Consider the following 26,248-nt stretch of genomic DNA (forward strand, 5'->3'; position numbering starts at 1 on the left):
TATGTTGGTTTAGAAACTAGAATGTCTTTGTCAAAGGTTAAGCCTGGAAGAGGCAAAGTTAACCTTTTGTTTTGTGGTTTTAGAAAACCTGGATGCCTTTGTCAAAGGTTAAACCTGGAAGAGGAAAAGTTAACCTTTTGTTTTGTGGTTTTAGAAAACGTAGATGTCCTTGTAAAGGGTTAAGCCTGGAAGAGGCAAAGCTAATCTTTTATTTTGTGGTTTTAGAAACCTAGAATGTCTGTGTCAAAGGTTAAGCTTGGAGAAGGCAAAGTTGACATTTTGTTTTGTGGTTTTAGAAAACCTAGATGTCTTCTTCAAAGGTTAAACCTGGAAGAGGCAAAGTTAACCTTTTGTTTTTTGGTTTCAGAAACCTGGAATGTCTTTGTCAAAGAACATGAGGTTCTTTGTGATGTATTTGATTGAGCTAGTGCATGAGAACTAGCCCCATACCATTTACATTTATTAAAGGTAAATATTCATATGTGAGAGCTGTCGCTACCTCATTTAGTTCGATGACAAAATGCCACATGAGGATGGGTTTAATGCAGTGCAGTAGAAGTGCAATTTGGTTTACCATTCAATACCTTACGTGTGTAGAATCATGTTTGAAACAGTAAAGCCCGTAGTCCACTACTAGCAGCGGATAGTCTTTTCTTGAACCGAGGAAAGAGCAATCTTTTGGGAACTTTGTTTTAAATCCTAGTTTTTAGTATTTTGGGGAGCATGAAAGTACGTACATATATTGTATTGGAGCATACCTTTATATCGTAAAGGTATTTATTTTTAGTGACTGTTGTTTTGTAGGGCTTTGGACCCAGACACAGGGTCCCTTCATGGTGCTTCTGTTTTATTCTAGCTGAATTGAAGCGCTTTTCTCCACAAGGCTGCACTTTGCTGCACATGTATGAGAGCCTTGCGCCCTGAGTGGAATCCAACTTTTGGGAACAGTAGGATCCAGAAAGGATTCCAGATGAGGTAAGAATGTTTTGGGTTTCATGCAAGAAACCTTTAGCTCAATTGGCTGAGTGGATTTGGTCTAGCTACACTACCCACCATCCTGTTCTCAATGTGGGAATCAAGGAGGATTCTGACAAGAGCTTAAAGATTCAAAACACACCTGGTGGAGAACAGGTGAACTAGACAGTCATCTGGGCAGCCATTTAATCTTTTGTTTGAATGGCGACTCGCCTGTTGATGCAGAGATAAGTTAAAAAGTACAGTATACCTTAGTTTAACCAGACCACTAAGCTGATTAACAGCTCTCCTAGGGCTGGCCTGAAGGATTAGACTTATTTTATGTGGCTAAGAACCAATTGGTTACCTAGCAACAGGACCTACAGCTTATTATCAATCTGAACCACATTATACTGGGAAATGAATTTCTATCACCAGAAATAAATTCCTCTAATTCTTCATTGGCCGGCCGGAGACTCGAACTCGGACCTAGCAGATGAAAGCTAACTTTAACAGTAGGTAAGTATCCAAATAATAAATTATATTATGAAAATTTATATTATCAGTGAATACAGGATTATAGCATTTACTTTAAACATAGCAAAGGAAAAAAATATACTATTGGTAAAATACAGTTTAACCCTCTAACGCCGAGCCTCTATTTACAAAAATGTCTCCCAGATGCGGCAGCGTTATATAGTTAGCGCCATGGAAAAAAGTTTTTTTCAAAAATCACTGCACGCTTAATTTATAAGATTAAGAGTTCATTTTTGCCTCCTTTTTGTCATTGCCTGAAGTTTAGTATGCAACCATCAGAAATGAAAAAAAATATCATTATCATATATAAATATTGAAATATATGACAGCAAAAAAATTTTCATACATAATTTTATACAAATCATGGTGAGCAAAACGGTTAAAAGCTAACGGATTACTTTTTTTCTTTTTGTATTGTACACTAAATTGTGATGATTTTGGTATATAACAAATTGCAAAATGATCAAAGCAACACAGAGAAAATATTATCACAAAATGATGCATGAATTCATAACGCTACGGAAAAAAAAAAAGTTTTTTCAAAAATTCACCATAAATCAAAATATTGTGCTAGAGACTTCCCGTTTGTTGAAAAATGAAGGTAATTGATTGAATATTACTAGACTGTAAGTGATTTAGCTTACAATTGCAGTTTTCGACCATTTCGGTCGAGTTAAAGTTGACCGAAGGTCGAATTTTTTCTATTTATCGTGATTTATATGAAAATATTTCAAAACTGATAAAAGCTACAACCATGAGTTATTTTCTGTTGTATTGTACATGAAATTGCACACATTTTCATATATAAAAGTTTATGTAACGACTAAATTTAAAACGATGCAAACATTACGACAACGTGACGGAAGAATTTCTGAGATGTTCGGCCGAGTTACACGCGCAGATGTAAGGAAAAAGTTTTTTTTTTCAGAAATTCACCATGAATCGAATCGATTGTGCTAGAGACTTCCAGTTTGTTGCAAAATGAAGGTACATGATTGAATATTACTAGAATGTAAGAGTTTTAGCTTATAATTGTGTTTTTTTACCATTTCGGTCGAAGTTAAAGTTGACCGAAGGTTGAAATTTTGGCAGTTATCGTGATTTATATGAAAATATTTCAAAACTGATAAAAGCTACAACCATGAGTTATTTTCTGTTGTATTTGACATGAAACTGCGCACATTTCCATATATAAAACTTTATGTAACGACTAATATAAAATGGTGCAAACACTACGACAACGTGACGATAGAATTTCTGGCACAGACGTAAGGAAAAAGTTTTTTCAAAAATTCACCATAAATCGAAATATTGTGCTAGAGACTTACAATTTGTTGCAAAATGAAGTTAAATGATTGAATATTACTAGAATGTAAGAGTTTTAGCTTACAATTGCGTTTTTTTACCATTTCGGTCGAGTCAAAGTTGACCGAAGGTTGAAATTTTGGCAGTTATTGTGATTTATATGAAAATATTTCCAAACTGATGAAAGCTACAACCATGGGTTGTATTTTGTTGTATTTTACATGAAATTGCGCACATTTTCATATATAAAACTTTATGTAACGGCTAATATAAAATAGTGCAAAAATTACGACAAAATGACGAAAGAATTTCTGAAATTTTCGGCCGAGTTACAGCGACTGTAAGAAAAAGTTTTTTCAAAAATTCACCATAAATCAAAATATTGTGCTAGAGACTTCCAATTTGTTGCAAAATGAAGGTAAATGATTGAATATTACTAGAATGTAAGAGTTTTAGCTTACAATTGCGTTTTTCGACCATTTCGGTTGAATCAAAGTTGACCGAAGGTTGAAATTTTTTGTAGTTGACGTACAGTACGTCCACTCAGCACCCAACAGACAATTTTAGTCGACGTATGATACGTCCAGTCGGCGTTTAAGGGTTAATAAAATGAATGAGTATGGGTAAGTAATTTTCTTCATCCTGTTAGGAAGAAACTACAATTGGTATGTTAAACCCTGGGGGGAGGGGGCCGGGTAGTGGCAGCTGGGGAATAATATAATGCCTTCACAGCATAGTACTGCTAGTGAAAAGTAGCTGTGTAAGAACAACAGTTCAGAGCACATGTTGAAACTTGGAAAAACCCTGAATTAATGTCTTTAATTATAATTTGCCAAGAGAATATAGAAAAAATGAATGTGGTTTGTTGGTGATTAATATGGGTAAGCTACAATTCAAGGTCACAAAAGATGGAATATTACATTACAAGTTTTATACCTTTTTGTTATTAACTAGAATTGTAAATGTAGACCTCTAGGATTAAGTATGTTATGATCAAATTTTGGATTTACGCTGATTTTTTTTATTCCCACCCTTGGCAATTCTCACTCTTAGAAATGCCCCAACAGGAGCAAATGTAGTGATTATACATAACCTAATAAATTTGGTAATACTGTACAGTATAATACTTTCATGAGGGGTTTAAGACTCTGTACTATCCTCAGTAGATAGTAGTTACATCTCAGTGTTATAAGGAGAGCACAAATACAATATTTAGGAACTGGCAGAAGTGTGCAGTTTGCAATGCAAATCCAATAATAGTGGCGAAAATGGCCAAACCCTGCCTTGTTGCCACATCTGGGTGAGCATGGTGAAAGGTAATGCACTAGGTAATCATTGTAGCCATTGAAAAAGTGCTTTCCTTCCTTGAGTCTGTTTATACTCCATCACTGTGACAACAGGCAAAATTCTGGCCAAGACCAGATATGGGAGAATTTTTTATATTGGTTGGTTTGTATTATGAAGGCCCTGGTGGGAACATAGCTTAACTTCTTTGAGGATGAACAGTGGCTATACTACCAGAAATAGGCTTGTTTTGAGATGTTTTTAAGATGAGGAATACATCACAATAAAGTACAATTTATATTTTCCAGCAGTATTGCCTTTTATTTATTTGAGAGCTAAAATTATCTGCTTCATGGGCTACTGTTGATATAATAATGATAATTTTTCTGTCCCCTCAAGACCAGCATGTAAAGATGGGAACCTTTTTGTATGCTGTAGTGCTTTTACACACATTTGTATCCTTAATTATTTTTCCAGAGTTGGGGGAAGTATTCCTTTGGTGTGGGCTTACATCAGCGAGTTCCAGCCAGCTGACAAAAGAGGTGGTGCCCTAAGTGTAATTGCTGCATTTTGGATGGTTGGAAATATCTTAGTTGCTGGTATGTGATGTTAAACTGACTGTAGACAGTTTTTTGTTATTTTTGTGAAGCTGAATTTTCTTATGTGCACATACAGTTTGTTCAGAATAAGAAATAGTGGAGTATTTCCCCATAAACCCATCACTCATATAGCTCACTTACACATATCCACAGCACATAATTGCTTCACCTTTCATATGTCTACATGGCTGCCAACACTTAGCAGACGTCTCCAAACTTTTTCTCTGCATGATAGTGAGAAATAATAATCAAAAACATTCAATCATCATATTATTTTCATAGCTTCTCATCCATATAGCTTGCTGATTCATTAGTTGATAAGTAAATTAATAATAATAATAATAATAATAATAATAATAATAATAATAATAATAATAATAATAAAAACATGCATCATGGCTCCAGGAAATCAAGGCAGAAGAAATGGGGAGAATAAAACAAAGATTCACTGAGATCACAACGGACACAGTCAGACACCAACTAAAGAAAATGCCCAACTTTAAAACCCCTGGTCCTGATGAAGTCCAAGGATACTGACTCAAAAACTTCAGGCCCTACACCCACTAGTAGCAGAACAACTCCAGCATGTATCACAAACCACCATACGCCTAAATGGATGACCACGGGCAGAACATCCTTAGTACAGAAAGACAAGAATAAGGGAAATATAGCAAGTAACTACAGGCCTATCACCTGCCTACCAGTAATGTGGAAGTTACTAACAGGTATCATCAGTGAAAGGCTATACAACTACCTAGAGGATACAAACACCATCCCTCACCAACAGAAAGGCTGCAGAAGGAAGTGTAGAGGTACAAAAGACCAGCTCCTAATAGACAAAATGGTAATGAAAAATAGTAAGAGAAGGAGAACCAACCTAAGCACGGCATGGATTGTCTACAAGAAAGCCTTCGACATGATACCGCACACATGGCTAATAGAATGGCAGAAAATATATGGGGTGGAGGAAAACACCATCAGCTTCCCTAAAAATACTATGCACAACTGGAATACAGTACTTACAAGCTCTGGGATAAGACTAGCAGAGGTTAACATTAGGAGAGGATCTTTCAAGCTTAAAACAGTAAACCCCTATTCACAGGGGATGCATACCGCACCCCCCCACGAATAGCTAAAATCAGCGAATACTTAAAATCCCTCAAAAACACATACAACTGCCTATTTTGATAGTTTAAACACAAGAAAAACACTCTAAAAATGCGTATACCTGAGTATTTTAATAGTTTTTTCACAAAAAGTGCATTTAGTCATGAAAATTAGATGAAAATACAGTAATTAGTGAATATTTCTGAGTGAAAAATACCTCGAATGGGTGAATTTTCCACGAATAATGGGTAGATACGTTCCACAGAGAAATCCGTGAATACGTGAGTCCACGAATCGTGAGAACGCGAATACGGGAGGTTTACTGTACCCTTCATAGTAGCCATGATTCCCATGACAAAAGTACTGTAGAAGATGGATGCTGGGTACCAACTCAAGAAAGAAGGCAACAGAATTAACCACCTTATGTTCATGGACGACATCAAGCTGTATGGTAAGAGCATCAATGAAATAGATACCCTAATCCAGACTGTAAGGATTGTATCTGGGGACATCAGGATGGAGTTTGGAGTAGAAAAATGCTCTTTGGTCAACATACAAAAAGGCAAAGTAACAAGGACTGAAGGGATAAATCTAACAGACGGGAATAGCATCAAATGCTTGGATGAGACAGGATCAAATACTTGGGAATAATAGAAGGAGAGGATATAAAGCACCAAGAGGTGAAGGACACAATCAGGAAAGAATATATGTAGAGACTTAAGGCGATACTCAAGTTAAAACTCAACGCCTGAAACATGATGAAAGCCATAAACACATGGGAAGTGCCAGTAATCAGATACAGCGCAGGAGTAGTGGAGTGGACGAAGGCTGAACTCCACAGCGTAGACCAGAAAACTAGAAAACACATGACAATACACAAATAACTACACCGAAGAGCAAATACAAACAGACTGTGCATAACAGGAAAGGAATGCGGGAGAGGGCTACAAAGCATAGAGGACTGCATCAACATCAAGAGCAGAGCACTGGGGCAATACAGGCATCTGAAAACCAGTGAAGACGAGAGGCTAAGGAGTATGTGGGAAGAACAACTGATAAAAGTAGACGAACACCCAGAAATATACAGTGACAGGAGAATGAAAAACAGAACAGAGGAATGGCACAACAAACCAGTGCATGGACAGTACATGAGACAGACAAAAGAACTGGCCAGCGATGAAACATGGCAGTGGCTACAGAGGGAAGAACTCAAAAAGGAAACAGAAGGAATGCTAAGAGCAGCACAAGATCAGGCCCTAAGAACCAGATATGTCCAAAGAACAATAGATGGAAATAACATCTCACCCATATGCAGGAAGTGCAATATGAAAGACGAGACCATAAACCACATAGTAAGCGAATGTCTGGCGCTTGCACAGAACCAGTACAAAAAGAGGCATGATTCAGTAGCAAAAGCCCTCCACTGGAGCCTGTGCAAGAAACACCAGCTAGCTTGCAGTAATAAGTGGTACAAACACCAACCTGATAGAGTGATAGAAAATGACCAGGCAAAGATCCTCTGAGACTATGGTATCAGGAAAGATAGGGTGATATGTGCCAATAGACCAGACGTGACGTTGATTGACAAAATCAAGAAGAAAGTATCACTCATTGATGTCGCCATACCATGAGACACCAGAGTAGATGAGAAAGAAAGAGAAAAAATTGATAAGTATCAAGACCTGAAAATCAAAATAAGAAGGATATGGAATATGCCAGTGGAAATTATACCCATAATCATAGGAACACTAGGCACGATTCCAAGATCCCTGGAAAGGAATCTGGAAAAACTAGATGCCAAAGTAGCTCCAGGACTCATGCAGAAGAGTGTGCTACTAGAAACAGCGCACTTAGTGAGAAAAGTGATGGACTCCTAAAGAGGCAGGATGCAACCCAGAACCTCACACTATAAAAACCACCCAGTCGAATAGGATGACTGTGATAGACAAAAAAGGAAAAAAAAATAATAATAATAATAATAGCCCCTTAGCAAGTAGCTCATCTTTGTTGGTAATAGTGTCTTCCTGGCTGCCTGTTAACTAGGGATTGTATATAAGTGATTTTTAGAATGTTGCTATCCTTGCTGTATTCAGTGATGGTTCCAGTTTCTTCATGGATATATGGGTGATCTTGGTATTTCTGATTTTTCTGTGATGATAATTTAGACTGGATTGGTAACATTACTTATGTAATGAGAGGTCTGCATGTTAACCAATTTTCTGAAGTTAGTTTTGTTGAAGGGCCCTATCTTTACCCCTTCCGTATTCCATGATTTCCCAGCTCTTTGATATAGTGAGGACTTGCATGGTACAGTGAACTAAGGCCAATTCAGAGGAACTAGATGAAGACTAGACACTTTTTTCTCCCTTTTCTTGTATACAGACTGATTTTATATTTTCTTATGACTGCTATATGGAATTGACCAGAGTTTGACTGCTTGTTGGGTTTGATGGAGAATGGAGTTGGATGGCATGTTTCTCCAACTGTAGAATTGGAGTACCTGACTTGGTCATTTAAGGGAAACATTAATGTTTGATGTACCTCAAGGGCAGCCATGAAGAGAAGGCTCCATCCTCTGACTTTGGCTTGTATTGGGTTGTGAGCATAGTCCTGGATGAACCTTATCTTGATGCTCTATAAGCAATATCTTCAATGCTTGTGATAACAATGAATCTTTGATTAAAAATGCCTCTGGATGTTCCTCTGTTAAAAGTTCCTGTTTTAAGAACTCTTTATCGCTATGCATCTCTTGGACTTCTTTATAAGATAAAGCCCAAGAGTTACCAAACTTTAATCCATAAATGGTACTCAAAGAACAGAAATTATTAATAGTATTTTAGATTGTAACAATTTAGAAAATTTTTTATAAAGTAATTAAATTGCAAAATGGTCTTCAGTTACAGGATTTAGACATTTGATGTCCACAGAGTGATTATAGGAGTTTGCCAAAAGGAACCTAAGATTTCATCACAAAGTGATGGCACATTTTTGGAAGAAGTTTCATCAGATGAGGAAAGTACTGAAGTCTAGTAGTAAACTCTTCAGATGGAAGTGGTGCAGTGGTGTATTCCACACAAAAGGCTAAATACGGTGAGAGGTGTGATAAAATCAACAGAACTATTAAATTATTCAAAATATAAGATCAAAAATAAATGTAGAGTGTTTAGGAGCAGTAGATGTAAAGCAGATGAAAAAAATTGTACATGAGGTAAAGAATCATTTGGAGACTCATATTCTGGCTAGACCTCACTGTTGAGACTACGAAGTATGATCAAAGCAGCCTTCTTATGGCTTTTGTATGAACTTTTGCACCTTTTTGTCAACAAAGTTTTCATTGTCAAAAGGTATGGCCTTGTAAGTAATATGTGCCAAAGAAAGCTAAAGAACAATAAAAGTGTTTGTGATAGTTGTTGGCAAGATGAGTGTGAATGCAAAACATAGCCACACGTACAAACTGTGGAGAGTAGCATCTTGCTTTTATAGTTTTCTGTGAAAGAAAACTGTCCGTATGCACTTTTCTGTCCGCCCTCAGATCTTAAAAACTACTGAGACTAGAGGGCTGCAAATTGGTATTGATCATCCACCTTCAAACATGTCAAATTGCAGCCCTGTAGCCTCAGTAGTTTTTATTTTGTTTAAGGTTAACGTTAGCCATGATCATGGGTCTGGCACCACTGTGGGTGCCAACAACACAGGGCACCACCCAGCCATTGCTGAAAGTTTTATGGGCCGTGGCTGAGAGTTTCATATAGCATTATACGCTGTATAGAAAACTCAACTGCGCCGAAGAAACTTCAGCGCATTTTTTACTTTTTTTAAAAATTATTATTGACCATTGTGTTTTAGAAAAGGAGGTACAGACAAGATCTAAAGAAAAGATGTTTCCATAAGGCAAATAAGAAGATTGTACATTCATCCAGAAGTTATCTTTGCCTCAGTTCTTAATAAAAGACAACCAGGTCATATAAGCAGAGGTTCTCAGCTCAAAAGTGAATTAACGTCAAATAGAAAATGTATTTTATTGTGACCCATCAGTATAAATTATTTGAATATTAAAAGAAATCATGTATAATAAAAATTTTTACATTGTGATACGATACAGCCTGAGGTTTTGTATGGTAGTCTCCTAAAAAAAATTTTTTAAATATCAAAGATATCAGTTTGTCTTGACATGTAACAACCCATCACTAAAATTACCTTCAGTTGTGTCAGCTCCCCTCTCAAGTTTGCTCGAAAGAAAGAGAATCCAGCTTGCCATCACACTTGGGCTCTCAAGTCCCTCTATCTGAACAGACCTATTGAGTTTGTTCCCCAGAACCTGAAAGGATTTTTCTAATTGTTAATTAATTTTTTTTGTATTTCAGGCTATATTTTTTCATTTCCTTCTGCTAGTGATGGTTTTACTTTAATAATTATAATTTGGTCTCCTTTGACTTGAGTGTATTAAGTCCTTACTAAGGTAGGGCCTGGTGTGCCACCCACACAACCAGTATGCATTCAATCCCTTCAGTTTACCTTTCGGCCCAGGTAAAAGAATGAGGGGTGGTAAGAGGTGGACCTTTTTTTTGTAAAGACCTCAGGTTTGTATGTTAGGAAAAATACAAATTAATTAAAAATTTGTCATTTGTTCCTACACGAATACAAACCCTCGGTCTTTACATATACAGTACAGTAAACCCCCCGTATTTGCGGTCTCACAATGGGCGGACTCACCTATTTGCGGATTTCTCTATGGAACATATATACGCATTATTCACCGAAAATCCGCCCATTCACAGTATTTTTCATTGAGAAACATTCACTAATTGCTGTATTTTCATCTCATTTTCATGACTAAATAAACTTTTTGTGATAAAAGTATTAAAATAATCAGGTAGTGCTTGAGTTACGATATTCCACCTTACGATAATTTGATTTTTCAATGGGGTAAGCAATTTATACCGATACAACAATACTTATAAAATATTTTTAAATTTTGCGCGGGCGCAGGCAGTAGCGTACAGCCCTTTTGCTTGTATTTCAACATCGTACGGTAATACACAATTACTGTAGGTTATACCTGTAGTACAAATGATGCTAATTAGAATAGGACTGATATATTTTTACATTATACCCATATTCGATATGGATAAAAGATTGGCAAGGAAATATACTGCTAAATTTAAGCTGCAAGTTGTAGCTGAAGCTGAGAAAACAATGTTCAAGCTGCTAATGACTATAAATTATTGTGCAACGACAACATGGATGAAACTCAACCGTAATTAAAATTGGAGAGAAAGTATTTTAATCAAAATACTGGGCATAAAAGAACATATTACTGCTATTTTTACGCCAACAAACGATGAATACGTAAAGCTCGTATTATGATGAAATCAAGTGAAAATGGCGAACGGAATCTTTATTTTTTTTACACAAAACAAACAGCCAACGTCACCTCTTAACGAAAAAATAGTTAAATTATTTTCACAACGAGACGTATTTAAGTTATATTTCAACTTAAAAACACTTCATACAGTATAACGAAATATAACCTTACCCCATATAAATAAAGTATCTAGAGATTCATTTACGCTAACTAGAAGGAAGAAAAGCACTCTGAACTGAGTTAAACAGCGAAATAAACACTGCGTAAATGATTTCCAAACCAAAACATTGATCGCTATGATCGCAGTTTATAATACAAAAGCAATACAGTATAAGAATATATACAGTATTATTGGATACAGTGAAGTAAACCATAACATTTTAAATGATCCATGGAAAAGATGCATATTTGTTATATTGGTGTTTGTATAATACAATATGTGAATATAGAATACAGTATAATGTAGCTAGGCTACCATATATGTATACAATATACCATAGTGTAGGGTAAGCTAATTCTTGTTTGTTATTCAATTTCTGTTTGTATTGAATTATCATAAGTCACTCTGCATGAACCTCCAGAATTAGCTGACATTAAAAATTACTATACTCTGTATATATAGAGTATGTTTTATAGTATATTTTGAAACCTGACCCCATTATAAGTAGGATAATACCTGTATAAGCATTTTTAGTTTTTTTTGTGTGTTTGAACTATCAAAATAGGCAGTTTTAAGTGTTTTTAGAAGGGTTTCTAAGTATTCGTGGGTTCTAGCTATTCGCAGGGAGGGGGGGTTGTGGTACGCATCCACCGCGAATACAGGGGGTTTACTCTAGAGACTTACTATTGGAGGAAGGGTTCCAAGTAATTCCCTGAACTGATAGTTTGGCTCACCTGGTACTCTCTTCCTGGTCATGAAAGAGCAAAGGAGGGATACCATACCTCTGATCTGTTGAACAAGTGTGATGTTCAACTGCGAGACTTCTAGGCAATTTAAATCAAAGGAAAGTATGAAAACCCTTGATTCAAAAGGTATGGACGAACCCACAATGTCGAAGACTATGTAGCTAAAAATAACCAACTGGCTTGCCCATAGTCAGTCCTTCTCTCTCCTTGCTAGAGAGAAGGTAGGAAATGCATCTATTAATCCAAACAAAACTGGATTATCGACGGGATACTCAGTCATGCAGATCACCTGCATGCACGCCAGTCCAGCTCATGACAGCATGTTCACACTTCCTCTGTCCACTGGAAGAGGATGAAAAACAGAAGGAATGTAGGAAGCCAGTTCCACCCACACCTTCTCCCTGTAGCCGCAGATGCAACCTGCCCTTAAGAGCTGGGTAAACTACATGACTTATTTAGCATCCACCAAGGATCCAAGGAAATGGAGCCCAAGGACGCATGGACAATAACCCGAGGTAAAAGGAAAGAATGTGAACTGCAAAATTACATTCTATCCTAGTACCAGATCAATGGGTTCTTCCTGAATGCCATAAATTGATGGATGACGTGGCCCCCAGAGATGTTGCCTCAAACATACTGATGACCACCAGGAAATGGGGGTACGTTCAGAAGGACGTTCCCCTAAGCAGAGAAATGATCCCATTGCCTATGGTCAACACTCCAAGGTAAGAGGATATGCATGTGAATTTCACGGATACATTCTATCCTAGTACTTGAACTATATGTCCTTTCTGAATGTGACAGACATATGGATGACCTTGCCTTCTAGAGGAAGTAGGAAGTTTCACGGTACGCTCAGTTGATCAGTTCCCTAGCTAGAGAAAGGGTCCTTTTGCCATCGTTTCTCAGGCAGTTCAAAGCTAACGAACTAGTCATTAGCTTTGGGTTGAAAGTCTAGATTATGGGGGTAACACAGAAGTCATACAGTACCATCAAAGGAAAACGATCAATCTGACTGATCACCTTCGAATATGCAGAATGAGCAGATCAGAACAGAGCCAACAACAGGAAATCAAGAGAAGAAAGAGTATGATCAATCTTCTTTCAAGATTGAGCGAGAACCTGAAGTCAAGATCAAATGTCCTATCCCTTGACTTCATCAAAAAAGAGCCATCTCGCTTTTGGTTCCTTGTTGGCCATCTTACCGAAAGTACTTCTGTCTGTCTGAGTACTACCACTGTCGCAGACCTGACACGTAAGGACACTAGGACCTTTGGGGACCATGTTAGTATCGTGGTGTCGTTATTATCATACTGAGGATTGTAAGCAGCAGTTACTGCCTACATCTCCCACTCCTCACAGGAGTGACATAACAGCACGAGGACCAAGGAAAGGGGCTCCAGACACCCTTCATTGACTGAAAATAAGTTTTTAGGACTTAGTCTCCAGATCAGTTGATAGATACAGTAAACGCCCCATATTCGTGTTCTCATGATTCGCGGACTCATGTATTAATGGATTTCTCTGTGGAATGTGTCTACCCATTATTCACAGAAAATTTGCCCATTCGCAGTATTTTTCACTGAGAAATATTCACTAATTACTGTATTTTCGTATAATTTTCATGACTGAATGCACTTTTTGTGATAAAACTATTAAAATACTCAAGTATAAGCATTTTTAGAGGGTTTTTTTGTGTTTAAACTCTCAAAATAGGCAGTTCTAAGTGTTTTTAGAGGGGTTTTATGTATTCACTGACTGTAGCTATTCGCAGGGGACTGTAGTACGCATCCCCTGCAAATGCGGGGGTTTACTGCATATCTGTTCAGACAAGAAACTATCAATATGTGTCTATCATTCCTTTCCCCTTTAACTAGAGAGAGGAAGGGTCTGCCACTGAAAGATACATTTGTGAACAAAACAAAACATTATATCAGTTGGAATACTTCAGTCACGTGTATAGGTCCATCTGATAGGTCTTATCTTTATCGAATCTGCTCTTCAATATCCCGGAGCATGTTCTTCGGGTTCGTGACTTCTGCAAGGAGATGATTTTTCCCATTCTTCAAAAGTTTGGGATTGGGTTAGGTTAGGTTGGACACAGTTCCCATCTTAGCCAACCCTTATCTATCCTAGTTTGAACGGACTGTCTTGCGACTCAATATCCTAGTTCATCTTGTTCCTACAAGCTTTAAGATCAGTCTTTAAGCTTTATGTAATGTTGCCCACGAACGGCATCATGATGGTTCCTTAGTCAAGTGGGGCGGCGGTGGCGGATGTCCTGTCATCATAGGGCAACTAACCTTTTGAGTAGCTTTCTGAACTTATGTTATCATAGGGGATCTCCTTTGTTGGCAATGCACATTCCTCTGACATTACTAGGACATCTCTGTCGACAGTGCGAAGTCCGTTGGCTGTCAGTACTTAGCATGTATGTATGTGGAACATCTTATTATAGGACATCCCCTGGGGTTATCCTATCATCGTCTCTGTATACAGTGCTGATGAATGGGGTTGCAGTAGCAGGCTTAACACAGACGTCAGTCAGACACATTCCAGGATGAGGGATGTATGTCAGACAAGTTCCATCACCGGAATCTATGCCCATGCATGGGTACAGGGGTTCCACTTCTTTGGCAATGTGAAGTGATTAAGCATGCCTACTTTCCGTTATCAGTTTCTACTACCAGATTGGTTTTAATACCAATAACGTGTATACAAGAAGAATTTTTTATGTTCATGTTATTTTGAACGATGGGGTCTTAGCTATGCTAAACCACTTTCACTTCAGTATTGATGAGATATTTCTAATAAGGACAGTGGAATTGATCAAGACACTCATCTCTTTCTTTTCTAGTTGCCTTCTTCTCTACCAAGATAGGTAAGAAGATAAGACCTATCAGATGTTGGACGTATAGTATGCCTGTGACTGAATTATTCCAACTGATATAACATTTTGTTTGTACACAAATGTATCTTTCAGTGGCATACCCTTCCTCTCTCTCTAGCTACAAGGGGAAAGGAATGATATGAGACACATATTGATAAATACCTTAGTTTCTTGTCTGAACAGATATATCTATCAACTGATCTGGAGACTTAAGTTCTAAAAACTTATTTTCAGTCACAGAAGGGTGTCTGGAGCCCCTTTCCTTGGTCCTCGTGCTGGTACGTTACTCCTGTGAGGAGTGGGAGATGTAGGCAGTAACTGCCACTTACAAACTAGAGTATGATAACAATGACACCACGATACTAACATGGTCCCCAAAGGTCCTAGTGTCCTTACATGCCAGGTCAGCGACAGTGGTAGTACATGTACTCAGACAGAAGTACTTTCGGTACGATGGCCAACAAGGAATCAAAAGTGAGATGGCTTTTTTTTTGATGAAATCAAGGGATAAGACAGTTGTTCTTGATTTCTGGTTCTCGCTCAACCTCAAAAGAAGATTGATCATACTCTCTCTTCTCTCGATTTCCTGTTGTAGGCTCTGTTCTGATCTGCATATTTGAAGGTGATCAGTTAGACTGATCATTTTCCTTCAATGGTGCTGTAGCACCAAAGACAGTATGACTTCTGTGTTACCCCCATAATTTAATCTTTCAACCCAAAGCTAACAACTAGTTTGTTAACTTTGGGACGCCCAAGAAATGATGGCAAAGGGATCCTTGCTCTAGCAAAAGAGATCAATCGAGCGTACCATGAAACTTCCTACTGGACATCAGTACATTTCAGGTTAGATCTCTAGAGGGCAAAGTCATCCATATGTCTGTCACATTCAGAAAGGACATGTAGTTCAAGTACTGGGATAGAATGCATTTGTGGAATTCACATGCATATCCTCTTACCTTGGAGTGTTGACCATAAGCAAAGGGATCATTAGGGGAATGACCTTCCAAACGTACCCTACCATTTCCTGGTGGTCACCAGTATATATGTTTGAGGCAACATCTCTAGGGGCCACAGTCATCCATCAGTCTATGGCATTCAGGAAGAACCTGTCGATCTGGTACTATACTCAGTTTTTTTTACCGAGGCGCATTCGCACCGACTCGCAGGGGTGCCCTTTTAGCTCGGAAAAGTTTCCTGCTAGCTGATTGGTTGCAAGTATTTTGTCCGAATAGCATCATTGTTTTCAAACAATTACCAAGTAATGTGAATCGAAACTTATTTACTAATCTAAATTTCTCCATCAGATATATGTTTTGTCAATAAATAATGTTAACGAATAAAGAGATTATAAAGTATTGTGATGGTAAGTCTAAATTTATTAACAACACCCACCGAAGTCAACGACAGGAGCTTGTTTTTGGATGCACGCTGCATAATTTTTTTACTTTTCACATATTCTAACACCAATTGGGATAAATTACACTAGGCATAAGAAAAACATGTTATTATAAACTTTCTTGGAATAACAGAATCTACTAAAAACATGGAATTATAAAACTCGCTATTGGTGAAAACTTCCGGGGAGGTAAAAGGAACAGCCTATGGAATTAGATAAAATTTAGATAAAATTACCTAGATAGGTAGGCCTAGTTATTCATATGGTATCCACATGCCAGCAAATGTTGATGGGCAAGAAAACTTTTCAGATACATATCATCTTTTATAGGCTTTTGTGCTGAAGCCTTTTGTTATATCATTATAATAAATATGAAGATGCTAGTTTTTCTTTTAAATAATAAAGGGATTTTGACAAAGGAAAAATCTATTTCTGAGGAAGGTCCCGTGTCACCCGGTGAAATTCCATTACAGCACGAATTTCTGACAATAATATGCTAGATATACCAGAGAAAAAGAGCTTTCAGGAAAGCTGGGGTTACTACCCTATTCGAGCGTCTTCTCCAGGGAAGACGTCGGTATAACGAAGGGTGAGTGAAAGATCACTACCACGGAGACTTACTCGAAAGATCTCTCCCTATCAAAACCCCCGGAATAGAGCGGTGAGCCGTTACAGCCCCTACACCCAATACCCGCCAGGACGGCGACACTAGCGCCACCTACCTCATTCCATGCTAGCACTAACCCCAGACTTGGCATGTGCAAGAAAGGGGGGGCAATAGGTGAGTCAGGGGGGTCACCAGGGTGACACGGGACCTTCCTCAGAAATAGATTTTCCTTTGTCAAAATCCCTTTTCTGAGTCCAGTCCCGTGTCAGCCGGTGAAATAGTGACAGAGAATCATGCCAAGGCTGCAACTACGAGGAAACAAGGTAATCTGAAGAAAAACATAAATTACAAAAAGCAGTTTAATGAGGGAATCTCTTACATGTGAGAAGAACACTAAACCTAAGGCACATCAAAGACTTAAAATTACGAAAGAGTGGGGGAAGTCCCCAGCATGACGGGGAAGGGGTCCCCAAAACCACTTAACACTACTAAAGCATAATATCATACGAAAATTGCATAGGTTCAATGGCACATATAATCTTAATTGGTATACACAATCTTAAAGCTACACACGTAAACTTAAGCTAAACACGTAAGAGATCAAATCAATTGGTAAACAAAACATACAGTGCATATACATACATCTGGGGTACCTGGAGCAAAATAAAAACCGCCCAGTACCCCACAAGAAAATACAATCGTAACATGTCAGATTACAGTTTCCACTCAACAGAGACAACATACATCAATATGAGGAGCAAGGCAGTGAGGCATGATCAACCAGGAGGATAAGCAGAGAAGTAAATGAGGCAGGCGGGCGGGGGGAAAGGAGGATAAGGATATGATTGGTTAAGGTGGGAGATGACACTTCCCACAGCTATGGTAGAAAATTTCAGGGCTTGAGCGATTTTAAATAGTGGCGCGTTTAAACACTAGAGGTGATTTCCAACCCGTGTATTTAGACAGTTCTGAGAAATCCATATTATGAAAGTAATTAATGGAAGTAGCAACTGCTCGAATATCATGAACCTTAGGAACTGAATCTGGGTTGGCCTGTTTAATAAAATACAGAATTTGTTGTCTTATACCATTCAGTGAAAGAGTACCACCTTTCTCCCTGATAAAAAGAGGACCCGACTTACTCTGTGGAGTTCTTAAAAGGTAAGATTTAAGTGTATAAACTGGACATAAAGACTGGTCTTGTGGAAGGGGCACCACCTTCCAAGGAGACCACCTGTCTTGTGGGTCTTCGTTTTTGGCTAAGAATCTAGGATCAGGGAAAGGAGGACCCTCTCCGGACGGGAGGAAGTTCACAAAATTATCACCTCTAGTGAGAGCCGACAGCTCTGAGATTCTAGCACCTGAAGCCAAGCTAATCAGAAATAAAGTCTTCCTTAACAGATCCTGATAAGAGCATTGAAAGTTATCTATCTCTGATGCTAACTTAAGGACGTCATTGAGAAACCACGTAACGGAATGTGGGCGTGATACTGGTCTCAGACGAGCAATATGCTCTGGGGATGGATGAAAAATAGGAATCTGTAAGGTCGATTTTAAAGCCGTATAGAAATACTTTCTTCAGGGCTGACTTGGCTGTGGTAATAGTGGCGGAGCAAGGCCTTTCTCAAACAGTGATCTAAAGAAAGAAACTCCTAAATTAGTCGTCATGATTTTGGCTTCAGATGCTTTTTGGAAGGAGGCTAACTTTTGACTGCTGAGTCATACTGTCTAAGAGTAGAATCTCTTTTATCTGATTCAAGAAACAGAGTGTTGACAGGGTCAATGTTTGCCCCTTTTTGGGCTGCGAATTTTATAAAGTCCATAAAACTAGGGCATTCTGAATTCTTGAGGAAGCTGACACAGTCTTGGTTTGTACTGTCTTGGTCAGTATGGGCTTGGGAATCAAGACTCCGCAATCCCAGTTCCTGAAGAAGAGGGAACCAATTGCTCTTCGGCCAATAGGGGCTACTAGGGCTGGTTGACCTTTGAATGTCCTGAGTTTGTGTAATACTTTCAGCAGTAAATTTATTGGAGGAACAGATAAATTTTCTCCCAATTGTTCCAATCTATTGTCATTGCGTCCGTGGCGTACGCCTGAGGGTCAGGTTGGGGGCCACATAACAGGGGAGCTTGAAGTTGCTCTCCGTCGCGAACAGATCCACTTGGAGACCCGGAACCCGGCGGCAAATCCATTTGAAAGATTCCGCGTCCAGGGACCACTCTGTCTCCAACGGAGTAGCCCTGGACAGGGAATCTACCACCACGTTCCGTACCCCCTGCTAGGTGGGTAGCTGACAGGTGCCAGCCGTGCTTGTTCGCCAGGAGAAGATAGCAACCATTACTTGGTTTACTCGACCTGATTTGGAGCCGCCCCTGTTGATGCAATGAACTACCACTGCGCTGTCCAATACCAGCCTGATATGAATCCGGTTGGGGCGGATTTTCTTTAAAGTTAGAAAGACCGCCATAGCTTCCAGGGTGTTTATATGGAACTGCTGAAACATTGTGGACCATGTTCCTTGTACTTTTGTTTTGAGAATATCCCCCAGCCGCTTAGGGAAGCGTCTGTGTGGACAACTAGTGCCGGAGGGGGAAATTGAAGCGGAACTGACTTGGATAGGCCCTGACTGTGGCCCAAGGCCGCAGTCTTGTTTTTAAGATTCGGGGATGGAGGAGACCTTGTCTCTGAGCTTGACATTGGCTCGACTCCGCCACACTCTGTTTATGTCTTTTAGTTTCGCTTTTAAGAGCAGGTCTGTCACTGAGGCAAATTGAAGGGACCCAGGACCCTTTCTTGGGATCGGCGGGATGCCGATTGATTTTTGAGAAATTTCCTGGTGAGAGATGCTATCTCCTTCCTCTTGGGAGGCGGGAGAGATAACGTGTGAGAGGACAGATCCCACTGGAGGCCCAGCCACTGAAACCGGGACTCTGGAGTCAGGCGGGACTTTCTCTGTTCAGTTGAAAACCTAACGACTCCAGGAAGTTGATGACTATGGTCGTAGCCTTCTGACACTCTAGAACTGTTGGTGCCCAAATTATCCAATCGTCTAGGTACGCTGCTAGGGATATCCTCGGGACCGGAGTTGTTGAACTTCCGTGTCCGCCAGCTTGGTGAATACCCTGGGCGCAATGTTTTAGACCGAAGGGCATGACCCTGAACGAGTAGGCTTGATTCCCGAGTCTGAAACCGAGGAACTGAGAGAAGTTCCGCGCAATCGGGCGTGATAATAAGCGTCTGAAAGATCGATAGAGGTGGTGACGGCTCCACGCGGAAGTAGAGTCCGTACCTGAGCTACTGTAAGCATGCGAAATTTGTCGCATTTTATGTAGAGATTTAGACGCGACAGATCCAGGATCACTCTTTGCTGATCTGAGTCTTTTTTGGGAACTGTGAATAACCTGCCTTGAAATTTTAGGTGCCTTACTTTCTTTATTGCTCGTTTGTTGAGCAATTCTGCCACGTAATCCTGTAGGATTGATGAGGGTGGCTGGTAAAACCTGTTTGGAGGAGGAGGGTCCTTGATCCAGCTCCATCCCAGACCTTTGGACACAATACTGTGTGCCCAAGGGCTGAAGGTCCATTGGTCCCTGAACCAATACAGGCGACCACCTACCTGTGTTTTCTCAGTGGGAGGAAGCGGGTTTGTTCCCCTCTACCACGTCCAGGTTATCCTCTTGGGGTGGTGTTTGCCTTTCCTCTGTGAGGGCCCTGCCTCTTCCCCCTTGCGATCCTGTTAAGGCCGTGAAAGTAACCACGGCCCTCATAGGTGGGGTTGTATGCTGGTGAAGCAGCATACGAGGGCGCAGCAAGGGAATGAGCTGGTTGGACCAGCACATATTGTTGGGGGTGAGCTTTTGAGGTGGAGGGCTGTGCCACTGCCGAGACCGGGACGGCTTGAACTACCGCCTGATGGTGGGGCCTCTTATGCCTCCTAAAACGTTTACCTCGTCTTGTCTGGGGCCGCCAGATTCTGGGGTCTTGCGCGCTTGTAGGCAGAGATGCCCCAGCGAGAGCGCAGACTCTGGTTGGCCCTTGTAGCCTCAGTCATGACATTCGTAACCTCTTCTTCTGGGAAGAGGTTAGGCCCCAGGTCGAGCTCTTTACGAGCTTGTTAGGCTCGTGATGGATAGTAGCATTTGTAAAGATAAACTTTCTGCATTCCAGTCTGGCCATGATGAACTCAAAAAGGTCAGACTGAAAGCCAGCTAGCAGGGACTTAGCCAAGACTTGGAAGAATGGCTCGTCCGCGCAGGGAGACGGCAGTGGCTTCCGTGAGGCAGACGGAGTTCAGGGACCGGGCTAGCTTAGTCCGGGCATCAAACTCCGCCTTTAGCAAAGATTCCGGCAGCTTGGGGAGTTCCTCACTAAACTGTGAGGAAGCACAGAAGGGGTCCAACTTCCCGACCGTGAAGGTGGACGGAGCATCCATCCAGAACTCATCACTTCCGGGAACACCAGGAAGTGGGGTCTATTTCTCTCAGCTGCGGTAACGGATTGCCTTCAAAGCACGCTCGGGCCGTAGCCAGGCGACTTTGTTCAAACAGGGAGTTGGTAAGTTGTCTCCAGGGCAAACATAGTAAAGTTGCCCTTGAAAGGAGTCAACTTTGTGTTGTCTGCCTGCCACTCTGTCAGAGTGCGCAGGAGAGACGACTGAGCTTGGTCCCTAGGGATGATGACAGTCTCCCTGGGAACCTTATCAGAACGTATCCATGCTTCCTCTGTCAATCTTACGAAGCCTGGATACGGGGGCAAAAGATCGGCGGGGAAGAATTCTAACTCCTCCAACCGTCTCGTGCCAAGACCTTCAACAGTGAGTTTGCCATCGTGTTGGATGGCCCGGAGGGCGAAACGCCAAGGGTTACCGACATCGAAAGGCGGGAGGTCCGCTGTGTCGGGAATGACATACTGGGGTTCGGCTGGGGGTGGTTTAGCCATTCCCGCCAGCATGTTGTCATAAGTGGCAAACTTTTCGGATATCTTATTGAATTTATCGTTGATATCCTCAGAGAATCTTTGAAACATCTGGTTCGCGAAAGCCTCCGCGTCAAAGGCAGGTTGGCGAGGAGGGCTTGGTTTTGCTGCCCTCTTACTCGCGCTTTGCCGGAGGAACCAGACTTGCTCCCGGAGGCTACAGGTGCTGAGACCTTAGCCTTCGACGGGGGAAGAAAGCGTGCTTTCTTGGAGGACGAGGACTTATAGCCCTTCGCCTTCCATGAAGTCTTCAACTTCAACTTGGGGATAGCTGATGGAGCTCTATCACCCAAGGAGGAAGACTTCCCAAAACCTGAAAAGGAAGAGACAGAAGAAGCTGGGGAATCAAAAAGGGGGCCCGCCCCAACAACCTCACCTACCTCGCTACTTACCACCTGGTCCTGTTCGGTAGCCATAGGTTCCAGGTCTAAGTCCAAGGCGGCGACGTCCTCTGAAACCTCAGCGTAGAGGATATCCACTTGGGGTGGCTGGGTCGCATCCCGGATCTGCTGGATGATGGGGGTGGCAAGATCTTCTGGCACTGCGGCCGCCACCCGTGCGCCGGGGTAGAGCAGGTCCCTCAACTTCGCGTCGAGGACGTAGGGCTTCCCCGACGGAACATTCCTACCAAACCCAGCCACCCAGGCCCGGAGAGATTCCAAGGCCGACTTCTTGGAGGACTCGTCCGCCTGAAAGAAAGCCAGCAATTAGCTAAGGGTGAAAAAACAGTCCGGGAACCACGTAAACAAAATTCAAAATGAGGAGCGTAAAACGGAGGAAGGCTGTCACTTACCGACTCATCCTGGATGGTTGCGCACAAGGCGAAGCAAACCTCACAACCATCAGGGTGCCACACTACCAGATCGTCGAGCCGGACCGCACAACCAGCGTGGGTCCGGCACACTACGTGACCATAAAGTTGTTGCAGTGACGCGGTACACCCTGGCTCCTCACAGCGAACAGTCTGTAAGTGGAAAACGTACATGAACCTACCACTCTAAGCAATCTAAAGCCGGCAAGGCCGGGAATTTCAACTGCAACCGGAATACTCCGGTGGAGAAGAAATCCCTTATCATAAACTAGGCCAATAAGCTCTAAAATACACAGAGTGGAAGGTAAGACTTCCAGACCCCGGAATACTCCGGGGAATGAAAGGAATGAGACAACAAGAACTCACCGCAGGGGTTGCCAGTAAAAATAACGGCGGAACCCCCGGGCGTAGAACCGGACTCACGTTTAAAAATAAGGAGAGTACTCTGTTAGATAACACAGATATTTAAATACGTATATCATGAACAATAACATTAAACAAGTGACGGTATAAAGGGCAAATGCTCCGGAGACCGGAGGGATCCGCTCCCCTTAAATAAATAAATCCCTCTTCACTTACTTCCCCGCCAGAGAAACAAGGTGGGCAAGATGCTCGTATATTCATAACATAAACCGGAGCAAGTATAATAACCCAGCCGAGTAACCCGACGGGGAGAAAGAAGTGCGGGATAGAGTGTTCGAACACGTTCGAGCTACGAGTGAACGAACCACCAACACCAACACAGCGATGCTAGGGACTGTATGGGAGGGAGCGAATCCCTCTACCAAATGGAGAAGTCCCTGAACTCGGAGAAAACGCCATCTAGCGTCACCCGCACGAGTAGAGCAAGGCTGGAAGGGTGGGGGGGGAGGGGTGGAGTAGGGGAGAATGGTAGGCTACGAAGAAAGAGAACAGGAGACGGGGGAAACATATAACCCGCTCAACTGCACACATACACCACTCCAAGAAAAATGAACTTAGGAGGGTGGCCTACTACTAAGGGAGGGAAGCGACCAAGCCTCGATGCCCGACTCCTGCCTAGGCAAAGCCTAATAGGGACCTAACCTAGTATAGGCTAGGAAAATGGAAGGACTGCGGAGGGGAGGAGGAACAAACAAGGAGAGAAATTTTGTGCCGAGAACCAACCGGGATCGAGAAGAGGGGGCAAGAAGGCGAATAGCCTAGAGGAGACACATCCAAAGAACTCTATTCCCCCAAAGGAAGGAAGAGAACTAAGGGGCTCACTCTGCCCACCAAAAAACGACCCTGGAGGAAACAGCAACCAAAACTCCCTCAACCTGATGGACCTCCACGCCGAGGGCAAGGGGATGGAAGCAAATAAACCTACTCCACTAAAAAACCATCACACATAAATATGGAAACAAAAATGTGCTCAATAGGGTGCGTAGCCTACCTCGGGGCAACGGTTAGATCTGAGGCTGCCGCTACCACGAGGAGGTAAACAATGGTAAAATAAATGAACCGAGAGCACTATCGCCAAGAATAAAATAAATAAATAGCCTAATACAGACTAAAATAATAGGGAACCCAACCTGGGGGGGGTACCTGGACGGGGCATCACCTCAAAAGGGCCGGTAGGCCAAAATTATGTAAATTTCGAAAAAGGGGGGCGCCACCGCAGGAAACCCGCCAGGAGGAGAACCATGGGGCAAAATATATCATCTATAACGACAAGGAGACAACCCCAACAGAAAAGAACTGATGGGGTCGCCTCGCGGTCGACATGGCTGGCAGGGGACGCCGTGGCGTCATAAAAAGATCTCAATATATATATATAGACGAGACCAAAACAGCCAAAATATAGAACGAAAAACCCCACAATAAGATGGTACTTAACTTGGAGATAGTAAAGCTGCTCGATGACATGGCGAAAGATGAATAAATCCACAAAAAGGCACGAGCACACAAAAGGAAAAGGTAGCGATCACGTGCTAGAAAATGGAATGAGGTAGGTGGCGCTAGTGTCGCCGTCCTGGCGGGTATTGGGTGTAGGGGCTGTAACGGCTCACCGCTCTATTCCGGGGGTTTTGATAGGGAGAGATCTTTCGAGTAAGTCTCCGTGGTAGTGATCTTTCACTCACCCTTCGTTATACCGACGTCTTCCCTGGAGAAGACGCTCGAACTGGGGGTAGTAACCCCAGCTTTCCTGAAAGCTCTTTTTTCTCTGGTATATCTAGCATATTATACCTAGAAATTCGTGCTGTAATGGAATTTCACCGGCTGACACGGGACTGGACTCAGAAATAATGTATTTCCCTTATTATGGCTTTATTTCTTGCACACATTTCAAACTAGGCTAGCCTATGTCTATGTGTCTTACATCATTTTTCGACAATTGCAATAAATTTTGCTTAACTCTTTAAGGTAAGGAGTAACAGTAAACAGTAGCTGATGCTTGATATAAGTTAAGCTAGGGGTATGTAGGCCTATGATGTAAGTCCGTATAGAAAGGATTTGCTAATTTTGTCGTAAAGGTATGGATTCTATTAATAGCACTATTTTCGGTTTGAGGATACTGTAGTGTTCCATAAATTGCATAAAAATCATAATTAAACGAATTCATAATTTCACCGAGTTACAACCGCGATACCCCTCCCCCTCCCTTCCATCCCCGCCTCGGTATTTTATAGTAGATGCATATAGCCTACTAATCCTTAAAATGTATATGTATATGTGTATAGTGCATTTTCTACTCAGTCACATATTCTTTTACTTCTCAAAATATTCGCAAAAACTCGTGTTAACCTTATATGTGTCCTGAACAGAACACAAAATAAGAAAAAAAAGTTTTCTTATCTCGCATTGTCTGCTGTAACGTACATGAAAGAGGAAGTTGTTAATTTCTGCGAAATATATTTTTGTTAGTGTGCACCTACAAAAAGAAGCATAGAAACTAATTAATTGCAGATATAGCCATTAAAGTAATCTCAATAACTTAACACTGATTTCAACACTTACATAAATCACGAAAAAGCTGCAATGACATAAATCAGGAAAATGCTGCAATGACAATCACCTGTGGTAGCTTTCCCGCCAGGCCACCACAGGCTGTTCCTTTTACCTCCCCGGAAGTTTTCACCAATAGCGAGTTTTATTAATTCCATGTTTTTAGTAGATTCTGTTATTCAGAGAAAGTTTATAATAACATGTTTTTCTTATGCTTAGTGTAATTTATCCCAATTGGTGTTAATATATGTGAAAAGTAAAAAAATTATGCAGCGTGCATCCGAAAACAAGCTCCTGTCGTTGACTTCGGCAGGTGTTGTTTTTATATTTAGACTTACCATCACAATACTTTATAATCTCTTTATTCGTTAACATTATTTATTGACAAAACATATATCTGATGGAGAAATTAAGGTTAATAAATAAGTTTCGATTCACATCACTTGATAATTATATAAAAACAATGATGCTATTCGGACAAAATACTTGCAACCAATCAGCTAGCAGAAAACTTTTCCGAGCTAAAAGGGCACCCCTGCGAGTCG

General features: G+C 41.1%; 1 protein-coding gene across 1 annotated transcript in view; it reads left to right on the forward strand.

Moving 5' to 3' along the window:
* Positions 1-26,248, forward strand: part of LOC136837264 (synaptic vesicle glycoprotein 2B-like) — a 406,633-nt gene that overhangs the window by 197,226 nt on the left and 183,159 nt on the right. Inside the window, 1 exon segment of the mRNA XM_067102003.1 lies at positions 4,557-4,679. Coding sequence (XP_066958104.1) covers positions 4,557-4,679 — 123 coding nt within the window.

Source organism: Macrobrachium rosenbergii, chromosome 58 (assembly GCF_040412425.1).
Source record: "Macrobrachium rosenbergii isolate ZJJX-2024 chromosome 58, ASM4041242v1, whole genome shotgun sequence".
NCBI classification, from domain to species: domain Eukaryota; kingdom Metazoa; phylum Arthropoda; class Malacostraca; order Decapoda; family Palaemonidae; genus Macrobrachium; species Macrobrachium rosenbergii.